The following is a 26,447-nucleotide window of genomic DNA, read 5'->3' as shown; positions in this document are numbered from 1 at the left end:
AAGTTTCTCCAGGCTAGCAAGCCAGTGTCTTACCTACGGATTGTTTATAAATGAATAATAACAGCAGTATACTAGAAACTTTAAAGAATTAAAACTACCTGGAATATGATAAGGAAAAGACTTTTCTGTTGACTTAAAGCCGTTTCTAATTTATCTTCCATTCTGTCTATAATTTCTGGTGTTGGTATATCATCATCATCGTAACCATCCATATCTAATCCATCCGCAGCCTACAACAAATAAACCATCAGATATATGACATTCAGAAATAACAAAAATGGTATAACCATGCACTTTTATTTTTTCCTGAAACACCTCTGCCAAAGTTGCCCTGCACCTTACCTAGGCATGCGCCTAATGCACCGAAAAATATGGTATTTATAACCAGAATCAGGTGTTCCAAACGCAGTAATAGTACTCCTAGGTCCACACTAGAGCTTTCACTATTTCCAATATTTTATTTATATTTTTAAAGATACTTTCCCAGAAAAATATTTATCGGGTGGTTATTACCAATAAAAGTATGGCAATTTTGGTATATATGGAAAGTAGAGATATCCAATCTTTCTAGAAAAATACTGGATTCCCTGAAAAACACTCATGGGGCATATACAGGACAAAAATGTAAGGATTTCCCTAATCAGCAACCAGACGATTAGGGATGTCTGCTCGAGTGACGTCAAAGTTTGCACGAGAAGATCTCAGCGTTAGTGAGCGCTTGATGTATGTGTTGATAAACTTGATGTTGGGTTTTATCGTACAACAGTTTCTGGGATAAAAACCACGGAAAAAGATGTGGGAAGTGGATAATCCTTGAATTTAATTATACTTTGATATGTATGATAAATAATTAGCAATTACAGACAACGTCGTCTTGTATATGCAATGAATTCTCCCCCGGCTTTGAACCCGTTGCTAGGTACTGTGACCTCTTTTAATTGATTTTTTATAGCATGGTTTCCCTCATAAATTCAATGTTTTGAAAAGGATTTGAAGTAAAATTTGGACAGATTAGTTTGAATATGTTTTTAATCCAAATATATCATCAAATCACACAGTTTGTACGTGGGAAAGTAACTTTAAGTGTTTTTACACTATAAATATAAGTGTATTTATTGTGTTAAATTGTTGAAATGAAATGGGGTTTAACCTCCTACTGTTCTACTCCGAACTGGGCTAATGCATACGCCATACAGTGTGCTAGGAGGGAAATTTTGCCCGGACAGCGGCCCTACAGCCTACTCTTATATCGAATTCCAACTGTCAAGGGATCTTTTACGTGCATGCCAATGTGTACACGGGACCTCGGTTTTTAGTACCATCAGAACGACTAGACAGCTGTCTTTGTCAGGCCCTCCGTCCTGCGTCACTGACAATGGTGAACCACGCCGCAAAATCTGGATGAACTTTCTCGGCCAATGCAGGGATCAAACACCCGACCTCCAAGCTAGCGAGCCAGCGTCCCACTTGTAGAAAAGCAACAGCAGAGAACTTTTAAAATATTGCATGCAGATTAAGTTGTGTCCATATCCTATTCTTATAAAGGTTACAGCCGAAAGAACAAAAAGTTTATAGTGTAATGATTTATATCTAGTTTAGAGAGAGAGAGAGAGAGAAATGGGGTTTAACATCCACTCGACACAAACTAGGTCATTTCGGGACTAACACATGGTTTTTATTTTATTTCAATAATTCGCTTGCGCATAGGGGTCTTTAGCAGTGGGAGGAAACCGGAGGACCCGGAGAAAACCCACGAGGTTGGACAGGCGACCCTACTCCTTGTCACGTACAACAGGGGATTCGAAACCACGCCAGTCGACTCAATGACAGACTTTATGATACAGCGCGCGCCACTAACCATTCAGCCATCCAACCCCCCATCTAGTTTAGAAGAAAAGGTATAAATATTTATTTAAAATACTCACCCTTCTTCTTTGTGCATCTAATTTATCTCTGGCTTCATCAACTTCTTTCTGTAGTTTATCAACTTGTTTACTCATCTTCTTGATGGTAGAATGCATAATCTCCCACATATAGAAACTACAATACAATGGAAACATTTACAATACACTAAAATCCACTAAGATTTTTAAATTGGATGTTAACTTTAGGCGTCTCGTCTCATGACCTGAAACACTGTATAAATTTAAAGTCATTCGAATATTAACTTTAGCCTTTAGAGCATCCAAAAAAATTTTCAAAGTGATCAAGGGCCATAACTCTGGCAGTAATTATTGGATATGGCAGAAAGCCATAGGTTTCTTCGTCTCATGACCTTAAACACTGTGTATAAATTTAAAGTTAATAGAATACTAACTTTAGCCTCTAGAGTATCCACAAGCAATTGTGGACAAACATACCGACGGACAGGGTCAACAACAATATACGACCACATTTCAATGTAGGCGTATAAAAAACAAGAGAAAACAGACTTTAATGTATCGTCAAAATGATACTTTTTCATTATGAGACTAACATATGGTCAGTTTTCACGAGCTATGAATAATCTCCAAGGAATAGAGGTTTTATGCCTTGTCAACACAAGACTTCTTTTGTGGAGCAAGTTATATTGTTAGTATTTGTACCATTTAAATTATTGACTAAGTCAGGCCTCGAGTTCACAAGGCATTCTCAGACTTAATTTAAGAATTCACTCAACTTTTAATCACTGTTTTAAGAGAAATATCTTTGATCCGAAAACACAAAATTTTGTACATAGTTTCTTATTGATATATTTGATACATTAAAACAACAACATTTTTATAAAGGGCTATATTTTAGTTAAAATAAGACAAACAATTTTGAGTAAATTCTTAACCAATCTGATTCAAACACAGCTCCTTTTTTGTTTCGTTTTCTCTAGTTCAAAATTTCGTTTTACTTATCTTCGTTTTGTTATCATTAACGTGTTCTGAATGGTATGAGGGCTTAGCCAATGAAACGGTCTGTTACGGCGAACTTTAGGCATGTTTTGCACGGAATTGTGGGTAATCCACTAGTAACATCAATGCTGATTGGTTAATAAAATGTCTGACATCATAGGGTTAAAAGCCGCTTGTATGACCCCTGACACGACCTATCGCTACAACCGGTCAGATCTTCATGAAGTAGAGGCCATCGAAAGTATAAAAAAAACGAAATATAGATTTGTATTATAATCAGATTGATTCTTAACTTAAGTCTGAGAATGTTTTGTGAGAGAGAGAGAGAGAGACAAATGGGATTTAACGTCCACTTGACACAAACTAGGTCATTTCGGGCCTAACATATGATTCAATTTTCTTTCAATAATTTGCTTGCGCGTAGGGGTCTTTAGCAGTGGGAGGAAACCTGAGGACCTGGGGAAAACACACGAGGTTGGACAGGCGACCCTACGCCTTCTCACGTACAACCGGGGATTCAAAACCACGCCAGTTGACTCAATGACAGGTCTTATGATACAGCACGCACAGGCTAACCATTCGGCCATCCACCCCCCCCCCCCCCAAATGTTTTGTGAACACGGGTCCTAATAATATATATCAATATAGATTATACCTTATAAAATCTTGAGACATTTCATCTGAGAATAACCAGTTGGCTACAGCTGAACATTCTACCACTTGTGTTCTTAACAATTTATCAACTAAAACAACCAACATCTGTAACAATAAATAGTTTAAACAGTTTATAAATAGTTTATAAATTCTTTGTGAAAGATACATTAATAATTTATCAACTAAAACAACCAACATCTGTAACAATAAATAATTTCTTTCTTAAACAATCATTTCTTCTTTGACTGGCATTTAGTAATTGAACATATTAACACAAGGTACAATTTTATGGATACACAATTACTGAGTTTGATACTAAGTGACGTTTCAACGAGGATACTCGTTTATATTCGGGAGATGTAAGATTACCTGTTGGTGTGATTTCCACACTTCATACAATGTTCGTAATAAACAAATCTGAGCCTCTTCTGTTTCAGTTAATGACTTGAGCAACGGATGAAATCTGAAATGAAAAAAATTAAACATTCTTTCTCACTATAATACACAACGGGGATGCTCGATTCACAGTCCAGAATGTCCCCAATTGCAATCGAGTGACGCGGAATTCAGTTCTGTCAGTCCCAACAGCTGAGGTGGTGTGAGTAGAATCGTGACGTATTTTAGATAGCAGATATGTATCAGCTGCCATGATTGGTTGAGATATTTTTTATGCAGTCGGCACATGCGTTGTACTACGAAATTCTCCTTTTAACTCGATTGATACTATTTTTGGGATTGAGAGAATTCAATCGAGCATCCCCAACATCTTATAACGATTAGGAAGGGGAGAGAGAGAAATGGGGTTTAACTTCCACTCGACACAAACTAAGTCAAACTGGTTCAATTTTATTTCAATAATTCACTTGTTCCGCCTTGTTGGGCTTTAAATGTATTTGGGAGAATGCCAGTTCGGAGACAGTCCTGCACATATGTGGAGTGTGGGTAAGGGTTAGGCCACGTCCAAGATTAGGATTAGGGTTAGCGCTAGCCCTGTTTACATGTCCAGACCATAACGAAATCTGCAGGTCCTAACCCTTACCCCCATATGACGTCATCTGTGTTATAATGTACAGGACTGTCTCTGATCTAACGTTCTCCATGTATTTGTGCCATATGATCGACTAGAAACATCTCCATGGAAATTTAAAACAGAAAATAATCACTTACTTGGCTAATGCTGCGAACGAATGACTAAATGATTTACTTCCTAAATACAACAGTGTTGATACAAAAACATCTATCTTTAATGGATTAAAAACTGGCTCACCTGAAATATAATTAAATCATGATTTAAATAAAAAAAATTCAAAAAATAAATTATTAATTACAGGACGAGATTACTTTGCAAATTACAATTCAGTCTGTGACATCATCAAAGTAACTATCCAGTCACAGTTTATAAACAAAACTATGATCTACAACAGCCACCCTCCATATTTTGGGAATGTGACTGTGAGTACAAGAGAAGTTTTAGAGAGAGAGAGAGAGAGAGAGAGAGAGGTTTAACATTCATTCCACACAAACCATTCAGCCATCCACCCCCTCAAGAAGTTAAAGTGATAAGGCAGAAATGTGACAGGACTCAATTCTGTGACACTCAATTGCAATTCCATTAATTCTTAACATCTCAGTTTGAGAATTGAGACCCCGCCCCTCCCTAGTTTTAATTCCACTTGACACAAACTAGGTTATTTCGGGACTAACAAATGGTTCAATTGTTTTTCAATAATTCGCTTGGGCATAGAGGTCTTTAGCAGTGGGAGGAAACCAGAGGACCTGGAGAAAACCCACGAGGTTGGACAGGCGACCCTACTGCTTGTCACGTACAAGCGGGCAATCAAAACCACGCTACTTGACTCATTCACAGACCTTCTGATCCAACGCACACGCGATAACCATTCAACCACCCAAACCCCCGAAAAGTAACAGGTGAGAACTGATAAAATATTGCATGTTGAATAAGTCGTGTTCATATCCTATCCCTTTAGAAGTTGAAGAATGAAAATTGGTAATTACCCAGTAAATCTCATACTCCTCGCTGTGTTTCGTTTGATTATACCTAATCCCACTAAACACTGCTTTAACGAAGGCAAATTTCTGTTCCAAATTATGACTGGTCAATGATCTGATTAACAACCAATAGCTAACTGCGCTACAAAAGCATTACGCTTAAAACGGAGCTTCAAATATGTTTACATAACGTTACGTCGTGACTCATGATTTTATTATGCCCAATTAACCAGTGCATAGCAGAATATTGCAGAAAAACTAATTGCGTGACAAACGAGGCTATCAACACGTAAACAATGTAAACAATACTGTATGGAGATGAACAACACTTTCACCGTCTTTAATACCTTAAATCACTGTCCAAAGTTTTAGGGAAGACCCCAGATTAAACGAAGGGCTGTCATGTTGCTGTACTTGGGATAGATTTGATTGAATGGGAAGAATAGACAAACTCTCTCAAAAGCTCAAGTATCAGAAGCCAATCCAGCAATGGCCAGAGATTATAAAAGACTTACTACTACTATCATCATCAGCCATTGGATTAGGTAATTCTTTAAGAATGGCAGCAGCTTCTTCTGGTGTACATCTAGATTTAATGGCCGACATTAATGCATGGGCTTTCATTGTACCTGGTAAACTTCCTACAGAATAAACAATAAATACACTATATTTCAAACTCTCTCTACAATATTCTAATAATTATAAAGATAATATCACTATCTGCATTCATTAATCGCTATGACTGTCACTAGATAAAACAAAAAAAATAGAAATAGTCTGTGTATTACCATGTTTTTATTAAGGCGTGAGGCTACCTGAAAAATGTTTTCTGAAATTCTAAAGCTATTGAATTGAAAATGGCACAAGTCCTAACTACTTGTGCCATTTTCATTTCAATAGCTTTAGAATTTCAGAACAAAAATTTTCGGATAGCCTCCCCCCTTAAGTATAGAATGAATAAAAAATAACAGAATGTACGGACTATTTCTATTTTTCCCCTTTTCCCTTATCTAGTGGATGGCCAGGTGAAAACCCAGCCCTCCGTTTGTGGGATATCTGTGGGATATAAAAAGACATATTGAACTATTCAGTGACCAAGTGAATATTTACCTGCTCCTTCTTGTTCATATTTATAAAATGGCTGTGGTTTTACAGGTAGAAGACAGTGAAATGATTCAGGTACCGATTCCATTACTCTCTGATGATATGATAATCTAATATAATAAAACACAAGCAATAAAGGTAGGCATATAACTTAAAGGCTTTTATTTAAACATACATTATGCAAGAGCTAAATCTAGAGAGAGAGAAATGGAGTTTAATGTCCACTCGACACAAACTAGGCCATTTCGGGACTAACATATGGTTTAATTTTATTTCAATAATTCGCTTGGGCGTAGGGGTCTTTAGCAGTGTTAGGAAACCAGAGGACCCAGGGAAAACCCACAAGGTTGGACAGGCGATTCTACTCCTTGTCATGTACAACCGGGGATTCGAAACCATGCCAGTTGACTCAATGACAGGCCTTATGATACAGCATGCACGTGCTAACCATTCGGCCATCCAACCCCCCCCCCCCCCCAAGAGCTAAATCTGCCTATTGTAGGTCTTTCTTTAGGCCTGAAATGTTATATAAACTATTAATGAGACATTAATTAAACTATCCAGACCCTAATCAACTCTCAATGGCATCGGAATTCTCCGATATTAAATAGATTAGAACAGTTCAGCCATATTTTGATCTAAGCTAAAAAATGGAGGAGCGAGACATAGCTTCGAACAACCAGTATGGTGGTTGAAATTATTGCACACGTCTTGTCAAATCTTCAAAGACTAATATCTTCGCTCGGAATAAGAGAAATTGGAATGAAATGTTTAAATTAGGGCTGCAACGATACACCAGGCCACGATACGATGCGCATCACGATTCATACCCCACGATACGATTAATATCGCGATGCACTTTTCTCGGTCCACTGGACGAATTCCATTCTTGTCATAATTTACGGGAAATCCCAAAAACTCCCATACTTGTGACTTATACTTGGCAGAGGGATTTTCAATTTCTACATTATTTTTGTCGCCCGTACGACCTGAATTTGTTGACGAATGCATCATTATTAAAAATATTCTGTTGCTGAATCAATTCAATGGCTGGCTCGTATTGCTACAACAATTTCAGCCAATGGAAAGCTTTCTCGTTGTCAGGTCAGTCGTAGATGAGAGAATGGCAAAGAAAATAACAATACGAAATTTGAATGTCAAAATATTATTATACATTGAAAATATAGAAAAGATAATTGTGCTGATCATTGTATGCACCTATCACCATTCTTGCACAGTAGTCTTATTACAAATCGCATATTACTGACGTATTTATAATATGTTGTATGTTTTTTCCGCATATTATTCAAGTGTGTAATTTGCAAGTAACCTAATTTCATGCCTGACTTGCTTATCCAGACTGATATTTTATTTTATTCTTGACGAAATAGCTGAATGTCTCGAATTATTCACGTGCCGAAAGCGAGTTAACACGTACTCGCTAAAAGTAAAAAAAGTTATTTTACTCATAGATTTATTTAGGCATTCCTCATTAGGATATTTAAACGACAGAATGTCAGTCTATTTTTTTTTCAATTTTGGATAACGAATCGCGATACGGACATTGATTGTATTGTGCATCGTGGATTTTTAAACTATCGCGGTTCATCCATCCGATGAATCGTTGCAGCCCTAGTTTAAATTATTCATTTTACATTATTTATTTTCGAACTATTTTATAGTAAGAATGGCTAGCTCTTTATCTAAATCTTACATAATGTATCTGTAATGAAAATGAAATGGGGTTTAATGTCCTAATGTTCTGCTCCTATACTGGACGAATGAAGATGGGCACACGCCACACAGTGTGCTCTGAGGGAAATTTTTGCCTGGGCAGCGGTACTATGGCCTACTCTTATATCGAATTCCAACTGTTAAGGGATCTTTTACATGCGACTAGACAGCTGTCCATGTCAGGTCCTCCATCATGCACCACTGAAACGGGGAAACCACGTCGAAAAGCATAAATTAACAGGTAAGCAAATGATAATTACAGTCTCAAGCATGTTCACAAGGAATTGTGGATAACCAGAAGACAGACAGGGGTGGCAAAATTCTACGACCATGTTTAAATGGACTGGGTGATCAAACTTGTGTTTTATATTATGTAAGATTACCGTAAAATCTTTTGTAAAACTTCATGTACAAATCTGGCTTTAGGTGACGTAGCATCTTGTTGTACGGCAATAGACCAGTCTTCCCAACTCCATCGAAACTGGAACATACTCAGATGATAGGAAAACCATGTGACCAACCTAAAAATACAATAACACTGTATCACATGACCAACCTTAAAATACAATAACTCTGTATCACATGACCAATCTAAAAATACAATAACTCTATATCACATGACCAACCTAAAAATACAACTGAATAGCCCCGGGGGAAGAACGATCTAAGTCATTTTTTCAACAAACCCCAGTTAATGGCGCAATCTGGTAGCAAATTGTATAAGCTTTCGGTGGAACAATCTATTTCAGGGAAAAAATGATCGGACCAAGGTCCTTCTGAAATGGCCTCCCGGACAAATACAAGTCCATCGTACCCTTTATTTAACCTTAATTTGCCTGAAAAATTGAAGTCAGTTGTACTGGTAATTATGATTCGTATTAAACATCATTTTGAAGTTGTAATTAAACCCACTCGTTGTTCTGTTCGCGTCAAACATTCTTGTCCAAAAGTCTGTTTTGCCTTTTATGCGGAAAGACAAAAATGTGACTTAGATCGTTCTTCCCCTGGACTCTTCAATTACTCTAAACCATGTGACGAGCCTAAAAATACTATCATTTTACTTTTGTAAGCAAACTAAATCTAACAAAGTTCCATAAAGGTATCTTGAACAGTTTATGAGAAAATTGAGAAGTAAGGATGGACAGACAGAAGGAAATGAAATGAAATCGGGTTTAACGCCCTACACCGACTGGGCTAGTGAAGACGGGCATACACCATACAGTGTGTTATGTGAGAAATTTTGAATTCTAACTGTCAAGGGATCTTTTACGTACACGCCAATGTGCACATATGAGCTCGACTTTCCATCCCATCCAAAAGACTATACATTGTCCTTTGCCAGGTCCATTCGTTCTGCACCACTGGCAAGAGGAAGGAAAGTTTCCCATTTCAATATCATTCCGTAAGTTATAATAAAGTTAAACAGTAAGTTTTCTGTGTAAATTATCGACAGGTAGATATAAAGAAATTTTTACCTTTCAATACATATGGTATGCATACTATCAAGTCTTTCAAATAACATCTCTGTAGCTTGGGCAAGCTGAATACACAGTTAAGGCAATAATGACCTAATCTATATCAACGATTCCCGTTAATTGGAATTCAAAGGAGGGCAATTTGAAAAAATATCAAGAAATATATCAAGAACAAACTTTTTTTAAGCCATCGATCTTAATGGTCACAAAATATGTAAATAATTCAATAACTATTTTTTATTAGAAGTGTTTATATTTAATATTCTACTTTTTACAGAGATTGTTTTAGGTGTTCAAAATGGCCCGAACCAATAGTATATATAAATCAATCATTTAATTACAAAATAATAAAAGTTTTTTTGTTGTTTTTTTTTTTCCGGTATAAGTTTGTTATTTAATTTCCTGATCACTGTTAAAAAATTAATCATTGTACATCAATAATCAATTTAGTTATTCATTTTTTTTAACAGTGGACGAGAAATTCACTCATTATCAAATTAATCAGTCAGCTTTAAACTGGACACATGTACAAATTAGATGATTTTTGGTGATTTTAAACAATTTTTACAAATTTTTAAACAGAGATTTGATATTAAACGAATGTGAAAGAAATTAGTGCTAGATACACAGGATTAAATGATACCTGGGTTACAGTATAATAAACCAAGTGATTGTATCCATACCAAGTGTTCTAGTATTATAAATAGATTAATATGAAAGGATACAACTTGAGGCATGGTGCTAGGCTGTAATTTACACACCTCCAATAATATAACACCATAGAATAACTCTAAATGTGGCGCCTTAGGTAATCTAAACAACTGACCGAAAACAGTCTGAAAATATAAACACATTATATATTATATTCCATTATTTATTGTACCCGGGGAGGGTTGGATGACCGAATGGTTAGCATGTGCATGCTGTATCATAAGGCCTGTCATTGAGTCAACTGGTGGGGTTTCGATACCCCGCTTGTACGTGACAAGGAGTAGGGTCGCCTGTCCAACCCCGTGGTTTTTTCTCCGTGCCCTCCGGTTTCCTCCCACTGCTAAAGACCCCTATGTGCTAGTAAATTATTGAAATAAAATGGAACCATATGTTAGTCCTGAAATGATACTGACAAAAGATAATTTTCATCTTGCAATATGGGAGAGAGAATTTTGCCCAAGCAATGACATAATTTTCTTAAAATTCATGCTTCTTTGTCAGCCCGGAAGGCACCGGCCCCTTACAATGAAAACCAGCCTTGACAATCCTGAGAGTTGCCACTGGCTCACGATGGGAGTTTGAACATTGGAGAAAGAGAGAGAGAAATGGGGTTTAATGTCCACACAACACAAACGTTTGAACATGGGGCATTTTAATGGAGAGGTCACTACCATACAGCTGTACCACAGCAGCCTGCATAAAATAAGAATATCAATGAAACATATAGTAGTTCGGAGATTGATCTTATAAAATCAATCAATCAATCAATCAATCAATTACTTAAACTCACCTCAATGATGATATAATTTAGAGGAAGTTTATTTTTTGTTGGAAAGCTTAGAAGAGCTGCAGCGCTGTAATAGAAAAAATTGAATGATAATCTGTGGTTATCTTGGGACTAACATATGGTTCCATGTGAGTAATCTATAGCATGCATGGTATAATTTATAGTTAATTAATGGCTAGCTTATGGTTATGTGAGGGTTTAAGCTTTGGCTAACTTAGGAGAGAGAGAAAAGGGGTTTAATATCCACTCGACACAACCACGTCATCTGGTTCAACTCTACTTCAATAATTCGCTTGCCCGTAGGGGTCTTTAGCAGAAGGAGGAAACCGGAGGACCCGGAGAAAATCCACGAGGTTGGACAGGTGGCCCTACTTCTTGTCACATACAACCGGCGAATCGAAACCATGCCAATTGTCTCAATGACAGACCTTATGATACAACGCGCAGACGCTAACCATTCGGCCATTCACCCACCTAAAAAAGGAGTCCCTACATATGAACGTAGTTAGGGGGTGGAGTGTGTAGTGGGGGGAGGGGGTCCTTGTTAAGATGTTTTCTTCTGGCCTCGCCCAGATGATAGACCCACTCAAATAGTTCAGTCGATAAAATCAGTCAAATAATCCAGTCAAATAACCCAGTTGAATTTATCAGTCAAAGATAGGAGAATGGTCCTTGGTTATATTGAGAGTAACATGTTCATTTAGAAACTAATCTCTAGTTATTTTTAGACTAATGGCTATGTGGAGAACATTGATCAACCCCAGGATTACCAGTCTTACTCACTCAGTAATCATAGCTTCCTGTTACAAATTTGTAAGTTTAATAAGATACTTACCATTCTTTCCGTTCTAGATAGTTTGAATCAATTATTTTGTTGATCTGTTCTTCTATAAGATATCGTTCTATAGCATGACTTCCAGGTAATACAGTACCCTATAATATACAGTCAATTATTGTTCATTACAACCAGGAGGAAGGTATACAAACACATATTTTTGATATGAGAGATTAGCCAATGAAATGGTCTGTTTAAGGGGGGAGGCTACCCGAAAATTTTTATTCTGAAATGTTAAAGCAATTGAAAATTGGAAATGGTACAATGTAATAAACGAGGAAAAATTAAGATTAAAAAAAAGTTGTTACCAGGGTAACTCATTTTTGGGGGAGAAATTATGAAAAACGTAGGTATGCTATATCTGTGTAACTAATCAAGATATCTTCACCAAATTGGGAGGGTATATAAACTAATATCTACCACAGAATCAGACAGAAAGTAATTTGAATTATCATTAATATTTCAAAAGTTATCAAAATATTTCTCCAAAGACAAAATATTGTAGTGAGACAAATGTTTTAAACATCATTTTCGAAGAAACTATAAAAATTATAGAGAAAAACTCTCTGTCTGGTTTTAGAGTTATCATTAAAGAATAAGCAGTCCAAAAATGAGACATTTATCTTTATTATTATAATTGAACCATCAAACCCCTCAAAAGCTGTAGTGAACGAAACAAAGATTAAATTTTAATAATTTACGTCATTCATCAAAAGTTCACCTACAGATCAGATCTTTATAGAGTAGCGGCCATCGACGGTAAATACGAAACAAAATTTATATTGTAATCAACTTGACAAAATTCTGACTCACCTCGGGTACGTCTGTGTAATCAAATATCCTAAACACTACAGTAGGAATAGGATATTTCATTTCATCATTATGTGATGGGGGTATTATCTGTGGCAGGGTATGCTGAAGGGCATCACATAGAACTCCATCAAATGCCAAATATGGACGTGAGATCTGTTTTTCAACCCATTTATTATTTCGGAGGTTTTTTATCTGAGCCCACAAACAATCTAAATACTGTCCATAGATAATAAAATATATAAAATAAATAATCAAGTAAGATAGAAGATATATAGAAATTATATATTGGAATCAAAATGAAATGAAATGGGGTTTAACGCCCTACTGTTCTACTCCGACTGGGCTAATGAAGACTGGCATACGCCATACAGTGTTCTATAAGGGAAATTTTGCCCGGAGAGCTGTGCTACGGCCCACTCTTATATAGAATTCCAACTATGAATGTGTACACGGGACCTCAGATTTTTTTTTTGGCCAATCCGAACGACTAGATATATTGGAATCAAATATAAGAATCTTTTGAGGAGCTAACCCGCTCAATCTGAGTAACAGAGAGAGAGAGAGCAATGGGGTTAAACGTCCACTCGACACAAACTACAGTAGAATCTGTATGAGCAGCCACTCCTATTCAGCGACATCTCCTTGTAAGCGGTCACGATAAATTCCCCCCGTAGAAATTCTGTTGTTTTATCTCTTTATTCAACGGTCACTCCTCTAACGCGGCCAGCGGTCACTATTTTACTAATAAATTCAACAAAACATCGCCCATTCAACGGCCATTGTTGAATGATACCATCTTGTCGTTCTTTGTAACACCCCCGCTAATCCCGTGAGTAGTAGTTAATTAACTGGACCCCCACTGATCAGGTAAAAAGAAATGTAAACATAACAATCAACCCGGGATTATCTGTTAATTAATCTTTTGTTTTATTAAACGACTAACCTGATCATTGTTTTCACGCATAACGACACATTATTTGATACTGATTGAATAAAATAAAAGTACCGAGTTTTGTCACGATCATCTAGTATCTCTCTTAGCGCCTCCTATAATATTACATACAGAGTTACACCCCCTGTAAATAGGTGATAAAATTAGCGATGTTTTTTGTTCATGTGCTTTTTTGATAAAATAAAATGAATTCATCGATTTTCTTCACAAAAATGGATAAATATTATCGAATGCATCACAATGGTAGACAGTAGTATCGAAGGTTGGTACAAAATGACAAGTTTACAGAAGTTATGTCCGAGATTTGAGTAAAGAATTTTCGTTCGGCGCAAGATTCAGCGACGGCCAAATTTACCGCTTCCAATGCATCCAAGCGTAATATTTAATTTATGTCGGCACAAAAAGCAACGAGATTTTATTAAGAGGCCACTCCCGTTAAGCGGTCAGTTGTGAAAATTCCCTTGGGTGGCTGCTTAATGCAGATTCTACTGTAGGTCATTTTGGGACTAACATATGGTTTAATTTTATTTCAATAATTCGATTGCACGTAGGGGTCTTTAGCAGTGGGAGGAAACCGGAGGACCCGGAGAAAACCCACGAGGTTGGACAGGCGACCCTACTCCTTGTCACCACATGCTAACCAATCGGCCATTCAACCGCCCTGTGAGTAACAGGAATGGAATGTGGCTTAAAGGAGCTAAATCTCTAATATTTGGGACCTAGAAATGGACACAAATGAGTCACAACGTATATAATAATGTAATATGAATGTATATAAACTGATTTACATTCAACCGTTTCTGTTTTAGTGTAATTTCTAATCAGTTATGATCGCCGAAATATGCAAATAGTCCAAATTGAATGGCAGTACTTGGCATCTGGTTATTCCAGTCTACACTGGTAGTATTCTCCTGTGGGGTATGTTCAGCCTCATTCATTGAGTTGCTTCACTACAAATGCCGCTCAAAAGCATTCTGGCATGCGATTCGTGTGTCAATTTTATAATTTTGATTTTGTCTTATATATTGGATACCAGAAGACGATATTTTCACGGTAAGATAACAACATCAATGTGTTTGCGATGATATGTGGATGATATTGAGTTAAAGACTCGCATCTTTTAATGTCTCTATACTTCGATTATTTGGAGAAAAACATATGGGAACTTGTTTTTTCTATGACTATGTGTCAAATGCTAAAAGGGGGCGTGGGAGAATTTTGTCGGGTATTTCTGTCTAATCTTCCATCGATTTCCAACTTTCAAGGCATCTTTTACATGCACACCTCAACGACTAGACAAACTTTCCTTGCTGGCCCTCATATTAGTAAAACATAAAACTGCCAAAACTTTTAAACATACATTATACAAGAGCTAAATATTGTAATATAACATTTAAGGCCTAAAGAAAGATCTTCATTAACTTATCCAGTAGACATCAATTAACTTATCCAGACCATAATCAACTCTCGATGCCATCAGATATCTCCGATATTAAGTAGATTAGAACAGTTCAGCCAATCTTGATTTAATCTTGCAATTAATGCACACATCTTCTCCAAACTTCAAATGCTAATAACTTCGCTCGCAATAAGAGTAATCAAGTGAAATTTTCAATATATTCATTCTGAATTATCTATTTTTGAACTATTTAACATCTTACATAATGTACCTTTAACTTGGAAAAATGTTTTTGGCATTTTTGAAATTTAGTTTGCAGATATAAATTTTATGTACATGTACCGTCTTGGCTAGATTATTTGTTTATTATAACTTACCTCCTCTTGTGGATGGGGATCATCGGACGCCCAAACTCGTAAAGATGGTACATGAATATGATGTCTCTTACTGAAAATATTCAAATTATTATATTTAATGACAAAACTTGTTATTATATAGTAGGGGAGATAACTCTTCACTCTACCTATTATCTCCCCTTTGACCACAAGTTTACTTGGAGCTCATAAAAATCATAGAAAAAGGATTACTTTTAACAATTAAATTTTTTCAAACAAAACCTTCCATTGTTTAGTAGGGGACATCAGTCTTCACTTTACCTATTGTCTCCCCTTAGACCACAAACTGTAGCTACAAGAGAGAGAGAGAAATGGAGTTTAACGTCCACTCGACACAAACCAGGTCATTTCAGGACTAACATATGGTTTAATTTTATTTCAATAATTCGCTTGCGCGTAGGTGTCTTTAGCAGTGGGAGGAAACCGGAGGACCCGGAGAAAACCCACGAGGTTGGACAGGCGACCCTACTCCTTGTCACGTACAACCGGGGATTCGAAACCACGACAGTCGACTCAATGACAGACTTTATGATACAGCGCGCGCACGCTAACCATTCAGCCATCCAACCCCCCAGAGAGAGAGAGAGAGAGAGAGAGAGAGAGAGAGAGAGTTTAACATTCACTGTCACAAAGAGAGAGAGAGAGAGATAGAATGAAATAGGATCGAATTGTATATGAGAGAGAGAAATGAGGTTTAACCTCCACTCAACTAGGCCATTTCGGGACTAACATATGGTTTAATTTTATTTCAATAATTCGCTTGCGCGTAGGGGTCTTTAGCAGTGGGAGGAAACCGGAGAACCCAGAGAAAACCCATGAGGTTGGGCAGGTGACCATACTCGTCACGTACAACCAGGGAATCGAAACCCCATCAGTTGACTCAATGACAGACCTTATAACCATTCAGCCATCCAACACCCTGGCAATTCAATCAACTTTTTATTTGCTTACAACCAAGATAAATATCTATGGTTATCAGTGCAAATGAAATGAAATGGGGTTTAACGTCCTACTGTTCTGCTCCTAAACTGGGCTAATGAAGACTGGCATACGCCATACAGTGTGCTATGAGGGAAATTTTGCCCGGACAGCGGCGCTACGGCCTACTCTTATATCGAATTCCAACTGCCAAGGGATCTTTTACATGCACGCCAATATGTACACGGGACCTCGGTTTTTCGTCCCATCCGAACGACTAGACAGCTGTCCTTGTCAGGCCCTCCGTCCTGCATCACAGACAAGGGGAAACCATGCCGGAAAATCTGGATGAACTTTCTCGGCCAATGCAGGGATCGAACACCCGACCTCCAGGCTAGCGAGCCAGCGTCTTACCCACTTAGCCACGTGATCCCCGGTTATCGGTACAATACCTACCTAATATAATTTTCTATTGTTTGAAGTAATTTACTCAATTCTGCTTCTTTCTTTTCAAATAATTCTCGTCCCACCTAAAACAAACAACAAATCAGTTACATTTTTTTATAAGTATTTCATTCAAGTATTAGATATTGTTAGATGTAGTTTTTCTGCACTCTAAATGTCTCTAAAGTAGTTAAAGTTTCAGTAAATAATATGGAAGTCCAGTTTTAAAAATAGAAACTTACCCAAGGAAGTGCTGATAGTACAGAATTAACATACCAATCTGACCTCACCTGAATATAAAACATCAATTTTACTTTAGATTAAATAGTCTCACAGAGCTCCATTCGCTTTTTTTATTTTATAAGGACATCACTTCTTATTGAAACTCATTTTCATAATACCGGTAACCATCTCATCCGATTAAAACACAGATCCTATTTCGTTTCATTTTTTATTGTTCAAAATTTCGTTTTACTTGTCTTTACTACACTGGGATCTGGAAAAGTTATTCTATAACCTGCGTTCTGGATGATGTGAGGGATTAGCCAATGAAACGGTCTGTTACGACGAGTGAGTAAATCACTAGAAACCTCAACGCTGATTGATTAATCAATGTCTGACGTCGTAGGGCCAAAAGTCGCTCGTATTACTCCTGACGCGACCTTCCACTACAACTGGTCAGATCTTCATGTAGTGTAGGCCATCGAAAGCATAAAAAAAAAAACGAAACGAAATATAGATCTGTATTTGAATTAGATTGAGTTCAATAGTGATTGGTATTTTATAGAAATACAGTTTACTTTCCCGCCAGAATTTTGAACGGATCTTATTACATCTTTTAAAATTAAAAAAGATCTCTTCATTTGTTTGAAGTTTTTTACCTGTGGAATATTATCTTCTAAAGCCACTTCAACAAAGTTATCAAACATTTGTAAAACAGACGAGGCTACTAGAACATGACAGTTCACCAAATCAGCCACAAATCTAACCTACAAATTACAAATTATTACAATCAATTATTGTATCACAGTATTAAAGGTCACCGGAAAAGCATCAATTTTTTTTTAAATAATGCAAGTAATTATGTCAACATATCCTTTCCATAAGTATAACCCGAGCCCGAACGTCAATATTACCTGCAACAGGTAAATTTCAACATTAGTAATTTCCTCCGTTCTCCGTCGGTAGTCGGAACTTTCCGTCAATAAGCAATCCGTGACGTTATTTTAGTCCTTCTGCACATAGAAATATAGACTAGAATATGAGCAGAGGGACTAAAATGACGTCACATTTATGGAAAGTTACGACTACCCACGGAGAATGGCGGAAATTGCTAACGTTGAAATTTACCTGTTGCAGGTAATACTGACATTCGGGTTCGTGTTATACTTATGGAAAGGATATGTTGACATAATTACTTGCATTATTTAAAAAATTTATGAACCTTTTCCGGTGACCTTTAAACTAGGAAATGACGATTAACATTCTACTGGTCTTAGGTATCCTGCTAATGGAGAGAGAGAGAGAGGGGGAGAGAGAGAGGGGTGAGAGAGGGAGAGAGAGAGAGAGAGAGAGAGAGAGAGAGAGAGAGAGAGAGAGGGGTGAGAGAGAGAGAGGGGGTGAGAGAGAGAGAGAGAGAGAGACTAGGTCACTTCGGGACTAACATATGGTCCAATTTTATTTCAATAATTCGCTTGAGCTTAGGGGTATTTAGCAGTAGGAGGAAACCGGAGGACCCAGAGAGGGGGAGAGAGAGAGAGAGAGAGAGAGAGTGAAACTAGGTCACTTCGGGACTAACATATGGTCCAATTTTATTTCAATAATTCGCTTGACCGTAGGGGTCTTTAGCAGTAGGAGGAAACCGGAGGACCCAGAGAAAACCCACGAGGTTGGACAGGCAACCCTACTCTTTGTCACGTACAAGCGGGGAATCGAAACTACGCCAGGGAATAACATTTGATATGGTACGATGGATATTTTGCCATAACAGCAACATTTCTGCTTACACATCATCAAATTCCAACTTCTAAAGGTTCTTTACTATGTAAATGAAATGAAATGAAATGGGGTTTAACGTCCTACTGTTCTGCTCCTAACCTGGGCTAATGAAGACGGGCATACGCCATACAGTGGGCTATGAGGGAAATTTTGCCCGGGCAGCGGCACTATCGCCTACTCTTATATCGAATTCCAACTGCCAAGGGATCTTTTATGTGCACGCCAATGTGTACACGGGACCTCGGTTTTTCGTCCCATCCGAACGACTAGACAGCTTTTCTTGTCAGCCCCTCCGTCCTGCATCACTGACAAGGGAGAACCACGCTGGAAAATCTGGATGAACTTTCTCGGCCAATGCAGGGATCGAATCTTTACTATGTACAAATCATGTCGTTTCGAACATGAACTAGAGGGATCAGCAACTTTAATAATTTGGGTTGCTTAAAAACACAAGACAGAATTTTAATTTGTTTCTTTATGATTTAGATTGTCTCGACGGTATGTTGATTTGATTATTTCATACGTTATTACGAGGATTACTGACATTCTCAAACAAATCTTCTATATTTATCAATAATCAATAATTACTTACAATCATTCGTGCACTTTCAAATTCACCAGTCTTCAAAGCTTCTTTCAAATTTCTGACTAATAATTCAGAAAACTGTAATAATAACAACAAAAAAAAAAACACAATTAAAATTTATACTTGGTGCAAAGAATTGGCCAAAATTTCAAAATGAAATGAAATAGGGTAAACGTCCGACTGGGCTAATGAAGATGGGCATACGCCATACAGTGAGAGGATTTTGCCTAGATAGCGGCGCTATGGCCTATTCTTATATCAAATTCCAACTGTCAATGGAGAGAGAGAGAAATGGGGTTTAACATCAACTCGACACAAAGTAGGTCATTTGGGGACTTACATGGTTTAACTTTTATTTCAATAATTCTAGCAGTGGGAGGAAACCGGAGGAACGGGAGAAAACCCACGAGGTTGGACAGGCGACCCTACTCCTTGTCACGTACAACCGGGGATTCGAAACCACGCCAGTTGACTCAATGACAGGTCTTATGATACAGCGCGCACGTGCTAACCATTCGGCCATCCAACTCCCCAACTGTCAATGGATATTTTATGTGCACTCCAATGTGTACATGGGACCTTGGTTTTTGGCCCCATCCGAATGACTATACAGTGTATGTTGCTAGGTCTTCCGTACTGTGAAAGGGGGGTTGGATGGCTGAATGGTTAGCGTGCGCACGCTGTATCATAAAGTCTGTCATTGAGTCGACTGGTGTGGTTTCGAATCCCCGGTTGTACGTGACAAAGACTAGGGTCGTCTGTCCAACCTCGTGGGTTTTCTTCGGGTCCTTCGGTTTTCTCCCACTGCTTAAGACCCCTATGCGCAAGCGAATTATTGAAATAAAATTAAACCATATGTTAGTCCCAAAATGACCTAGTTGTGTTAAGTGGACGTTAAACCTCATTTCTCTCTTTCTTGTACTGTGAAAATCCTAATGAACTTTCCCAGCCAGCACAGGGATCGAACCCAGAATCTTCAGGTTAATGAGACAACATCTTACTCACTGAGCCCTTGTGGCTCCCGACCAAAATTTCATCAACGCACACGCATTAACCATTCAGTCACCCAACCCCACCCCCACCGCTCCCAGAATGAGATGAAAGAATTTAACGTAGATTACCTCTCCTCCACAATTATAATTCTTGGCATTCAACAAACCAACTAATGTGGTATATACAGTAATCTTCTCAGGTAAATACACCACGCTAAAATATATATTCAAACATTAAAACAATACACATTTTAACAAAACAAATAATGGATTTATATTCCAAATGAATACTTTCTTCATAAATAGAAATATTATTCTTAAAGTAGCTAAGTCTCTAACTTAATAACATCCAATAACTTTGACATTGAAAACACAAATTATTTGTCAATTTAAGTCAACTTTGATGGGCTTCTGATATCCAATATTTAAGACAAAATAGACATTTTACCATTTGTACTTGTACACGAATCGTGTACCATAATACGTTTCAGCACCATTTGTAACAATGGACTCGAAGAACGAAGCTAGACACAGTCATGTCAAACGGCAACGCCATATTCTTATCTGGAGAACATGCGCAATAAATACTATCCGTGTAAACTGGAATAACCAGACGCTAGAGATTGCAATTCTATTGAGACTTCTGGTGCATTTCACCGAACATGGGGGGGTTGGATGGCTTAGTGGTTAGCATGTGCGCGCTGTATCATTAAGCCTGTCATTAAGTCAACTGGCGTGGTTTCGAATCCCCGGTTGTACGTGACAAGGAGTAGGGTCGCCTGTCCAACCTCGTGGGTTTTCTCCGGGTCCTCCGGTTTCCTCCCACTGCTAAAGACCCCTACGCGCAAGCGAATTATGGAAATAAAATTGAACCATATGTTAGTCCCGAAATGACCTAGTTTGTGTCGAGTGGACATTAAACCCCATTTCTCTCTCTCTCACCGAACATAACTGATTAGAAATTACAGTAAAAACAGAAAGGATTGAATGTAAATCAGTTTATATACATTCATATTACATTATTATATGTGTTGCGATCCATTTGTGTCCATTTCTAGGTCCCAAATATTAGCAATTTAGCTATTTTAATGTTTGTGTTTACACATCTCTTGGCTTGAAATTACTGGAGAAGAATAAATAGTAAATAAGAGAAAATAAAACAATATTCATGAGGTCACTAACCAGTCACATAAAATTTTAACAATCTTGTCTTTGTAATTTGGAAGATCGGCTTCTAAAACACTAGCAAGTCCTTCTAAGTTACTTTCTAAAGATGAAGTACTCTGAAATTAAAATGAAACAAATCTCTCTTTAATTGGGTACATTTATAAACAATCTGATGTATTATGCTGGCTCACTAACGAGGAGGTCCAAGGTTCGTTCCTATTGTTCAACTAAAAAGTTCACCAGGAATTTCCAGTCTGGTTTCCCTTTGAAATGAAATGAAAGAGAGAGAGAGAAATGGGGTTTAACGTCCACTCGACACAAACTAGGTCATTTCGGGACTAACATAAGTTTTTAATTTTATTTCAATAATTCCCTTGCGCATAGGGATCTTTAGCAGTGGGAGGAAACCGGAGGACCAGGAGAAAACCCACGAGGTTCGACACTGCCAAGTGATCTTTTACGTACACGCCAATGTATACACAGGACCCCAGTTTTTCGTGCCATCCGAACGACTGGACACCTGTCTTTGTCAGGCCCTCCGTCCTGCACCATGGTTTCCCTTTGCCAGTAGTGCAGGATGGCAGTCTGACCAAAAAAATTGTTTAGTGTTTTGGATGGGACAAACAAAAACAATCCTTAGATTATAATTGAAGTTGTAAAGTGGTAACACATGCACATGTGTATAAAAATAGAGTTACCTTTCTACCTTTAAATATTATATGGCAACCAATTTTACATAGAGTGGGTAAATAATTTGTAGCCTATAATGTGCCAACATGAATTAATAACAATGGGATTTAACTCCAGAAAAAGTGAATGACAAATGGATGGATGCCATTTCATTCAAGTCAATATTCGTAGCTGTCGATGCAGAAACAATTTGGGCTGGAATGATCAAGATTGTGAAACAGCCTGGTCCCCTGAAGAAAATAGGGAAATGCAATAAGCCCTTGGAGAGGGATTTATCCCTTTTTTTTCCTATCCAATTAAATTATTATGTATTGTATGTAATTATATGTTAAACTAGAAGAATGCCCGGCTTCGCTCGGGGGTCATAACCCCGAAAACAGAAGTGGTAGACTAACGCCACCTGGCCTAGGTTACTCCCCGGTCCGAGCTACCCCTATACCCCAAATTTCAGACTCGGGGCAGACCTAGTGTAACCGCCAACCCCGAACAGACAGACAAACAGACAAACAGCAGTCACAAATATTAGTATAGAAGATAAATACTGTTTAAATCAATGAGTCCTTAATTGTGAGCTAACAGCAGAAGGTAAACTGGGGGTCAACATGAATCTGATCAAGAGAAGTCACTACACATCGATGCCCTACAATGGGTATTAGACAACGCTACCCTACGGCATTATATATACCATTTATAAATAAAACAAGTTTGAACATTCAAGCTCAATTAGAAAGAGAGTTATTGTGTCCCAAAAAGTGTGACGGACGGACGGACGCACCAACAGACAGACAGACAGACAGACAAGGCGGGGGACAACAATGATGTTAATGGCATGTCATCTTACTTTTTCTCCAACTCTGGTTATGAGAGAGTCCAGTCTGTCTTCAATATTAACATCATCTGAAGTACGTCTTCTTTTACTGCGGTGACTGGCTGTAAATACAAAATGAATATTTAAATATATTATTGAATTATTCAGGTTTCAGTTTGAATCTGGAGTACAAAATGGCCGAAGCTTATTACATAGCGAGCAGCATAGATCTATGAAATTTGAGTTCATCATATCTTTTTAAATACTGAACAGAATTAAACCATTACTGGATTGATATTCCTGTTAGAGATTCATCTTTCACAATATCGTAATTTACAAGGGATTTATACACCTTAAAATGTTGCATCAGAAGTTTAAACATGCATTATGCAAGAGCAAAATCTGCTTATTACAAGTCTTTCTTTAGGCCTGAAATGTTATCTAAATTATCAATTAGACATTAATTAACTTATCCAGACCATAACAAACTCTCGATGTCAAGGCTAGCCTTCGATGTTGGCTGGATTAGATTCCTATATGCCACTAACGGCTATTGATAATTAAATCAATAAAAGTGGATAATCGAGACTATGCTGTTTATATTAATGATTTTAGTAATGATGACCGAGACTATGCAAAAATTTCACCCGCTTCTTTCTCGGCTCATAGTGGATCAATTTGACTGAAATTTTCAGCAAATTACCTTTACACTATCTAGTTTTCAACTATTATAGCGAGAACTGCCATCTCTTTATCTTATCTCCCATAATGTATCTTTAATATCGGGAATTACTTTCTGATTCAGATCATCTACGGTCAACGTGTAATACTGTATCATAGGATATCATGTAATACTATAACAGACAAGATAGATATCAACCCCATTTATATATTCTGTGCTACCGTCCTGTATACAATTAATAGATAACATCTGTTTGGTTGTAATATGCAAGGGATAGAGATGGGAGATGGGGTGTCGGTTCCATGGTGTGAGGCCGTAGCTCAGTGGGTATGGCTCTCTAACCTGGAGGTCATGTGTTTGATACCTGCATTGGCCGAGAAATTTCATCAGGTTTATACGGCGTGGTTCCCGCTTGTCGGTGGTGCAGGACAGAGGGTCTGGTAAGGGACAATGTATAGTCGTTTAGATGGGAAGAAAAACTTGGGTCCCGTATAAAAATTGGGGTTCCCTCATAACACACAGTATGGCGTATGCCCGTCTTCATTTGCCCAGAGCAGAACAATTTCAGTGTGATGTTGTACGGGAGTCACGGTGGCTAAGTGGGTAAAATGCTGACTCGCTAGCCTGGCGGTCAGGTGTTTGATCCCTGCATTGGCCGAGAAAGTTCATCCATATTTCGGGCGTGATTCCCGCTTGTTAGTGATGCAGGACGGAGGGCCTGACAAGGACAGCTGTCTAGTCGTTTGGATGGGACAAAAAAACGAGGTCCCGTGTACACATTGACGTGCACGTAAAAGATCCATTGAGAGTAGGCCGTAGTGCCGCTGCCCGGTCAAAACTTCCCTCAATTTTGAATTTGATTTATCTGTTTAGTTTTTGATTGTTTAATTTTTGTTAATGAAGTTGATTCTTTTAAACTTCGTTTTTATTTTTGAACTCTACTTGGTGTAGGTGTTCATCAGGTAATACCTCGACTGAGTTCAATATTGAGATTAGCCGGTTGATTTGTTGGATATAAACCTTTGAATAATAGCGCCTAACAGGCAGCTGTGTTTAATTATGTTCTCCTGATTTTGATTGTTTCTGTGTGTTTGAAGTATATGTTTGTGATATGCGCTTAGAAACACTTCACGTGTAATGAAGCGCTATATAAATCGAACAATAATAATAATAATAATAATAGCACACTGTATGGCCTATGTCCGTCTTCATTAGCTAGGGGTGATGATTTTCGCGGAAATCGCAGAATTGTCCACTCAAAACGGAATTTGAAATCTCACACGGAAAAAGACGGAAAAGCCGATATTTGCTGATACTAAACACAAACTCAAAATAATTTTGCAGTTATCCAAGTATTTCATCTTTTTATTCATAAAAATCGGAAATATTGAATGATATCGCGTGGTTTTGTTACTGTCTAGTTTAGTATTTCACTAAAATTACTCTGTAGTTTAACTTGAATTAAACATTGTAATGTATATACATGTCTTAAAAAAAACTTCTGTCACTTCATAAAAGTAAAAATCGTTTCATTTACTTCTTATTTTACTGCCGGGCTCGTGACTCGTGTTTATCCGCATTAACCACGTGACATCAGAAATATACCGTAGCCTTGTGAATCCAGCCCTTATTCTCGAAGAAACGGTAGTAACTACGAAGATGTCTGGATAAATCGCGACTACACCTAGCAGCTGAGAAAAATGGCTTCGTCTGCTAAAAAGATGAAACGAGCTCACAAGATGTAATTTTCTGTTATTTAATTCGGGAAACAGGTTTAAAGAATAACTAGTCATTGAACATTACAAGTCATTCACAATTCAACATTTGTTGTCATTGGTTTAAAATGATCCGTTTTGTAATAAAAGGCATTTTAAGATGTTTTATTCATTTATTCATAAAATAACATTTTATCTCGAAAAAACGGAATATGGTCAGCTCTGAAACGGAAAATAACGGAATTAAAAATACTTAAAACGGAATTTGCTATTTTCTGAAACGGAAAATCATCACCCCTAATTAGCGATTAGCCCAGTCGGAGCAGAACAGTAGGATGTTAAACCCCATTTCATTTCATTTATTTCCATGATGTTGTAGTTGTAATGTATGGGGGTTAATGCCCGCTTCCACCATGGGTGATGTTGCAGACTGATTTGTATTTTCATTTTGCCGGCAGCCGTGTGGTCGTGTTTTTGTTTGTAATTTGTATAAATTTAATGTAAAAACAAGATAATTGTCATTGAATTTTTGGACCCGTATTACACTTTACCGATACTTACTTTCATCCTCGTCGTCACTGTACGATTCTCTTCGTCTTCTAGACATTTTTGATTATAATTATTAACAAATTTAATAGAAAGAATAAATAAAACACAACGATCTCGCGTAGACCGGAAGTACAATTGTTTAGCGCG

The 26,447-nt window shown here is 37.6% G+C and overlaps 1 protein-coding gene across 1 annotated transcript; it reads right to left on the bottom strand.

The window, feature by feature from the left end:
- Positions 1–214: 214 nt before the first annotated feature.
- On the bottom strand, positions 215–26,436 carry LOC126817678 (nuclear cap-binding protein subunit 1). Its single transcript, XM_056100168.1, has 21 exons — positions 26,313–26,436; positions 23,388–23,476; positions 21,872–21,972; positions 20,819–20,903; positions 19,704–19,775; positions 17,995–18,102; positions 17,356–17,403; positions 17,126–17,199; positions 15,734–15,803; positions 13,006–13,221; positions 12,193–12,290; positions 11,361–11,424; positions 10,585–10,695; positions 9,860–9,924; positions 8,768–8,905; positions 6,657–6,760; positions 6,062–6,187; positions 4,704–4,803; positions 3,906–3,999; positions 3,703–3,734; positions 215–230 (listed from the first exon to the last, which is right to left on the bottom strand). Exons 1-21 carry the CDS (start codon positions 26,356–26,358, stop codon positions 215–217), a joined length of 1,857 nt encoding a protein of 618 aa, XP_055956143.1. The 5' UTR covers positions 26,359–26,436.
- Between the last annotated feature and the right edge of the window lie 11 nt (positions 26,437–26,447).

Source organism: Patella vulgata, chromosome 4, assembly GCF_932274485.2.
Source record: "Patella vulgata chromosome 4, xgPatVulg1.2, whole genome shotgun sequence".
NCBI lineage: Eukaryota > Metazoa > Mollusca > Gastropoda > Patellidae > Patella > Patella vulgata.
The sequence above is the reverse complement of the archived record's forward strand: the minus strand, read 5'-3'. Positions and strand labels throughout refer to the sequence as shown.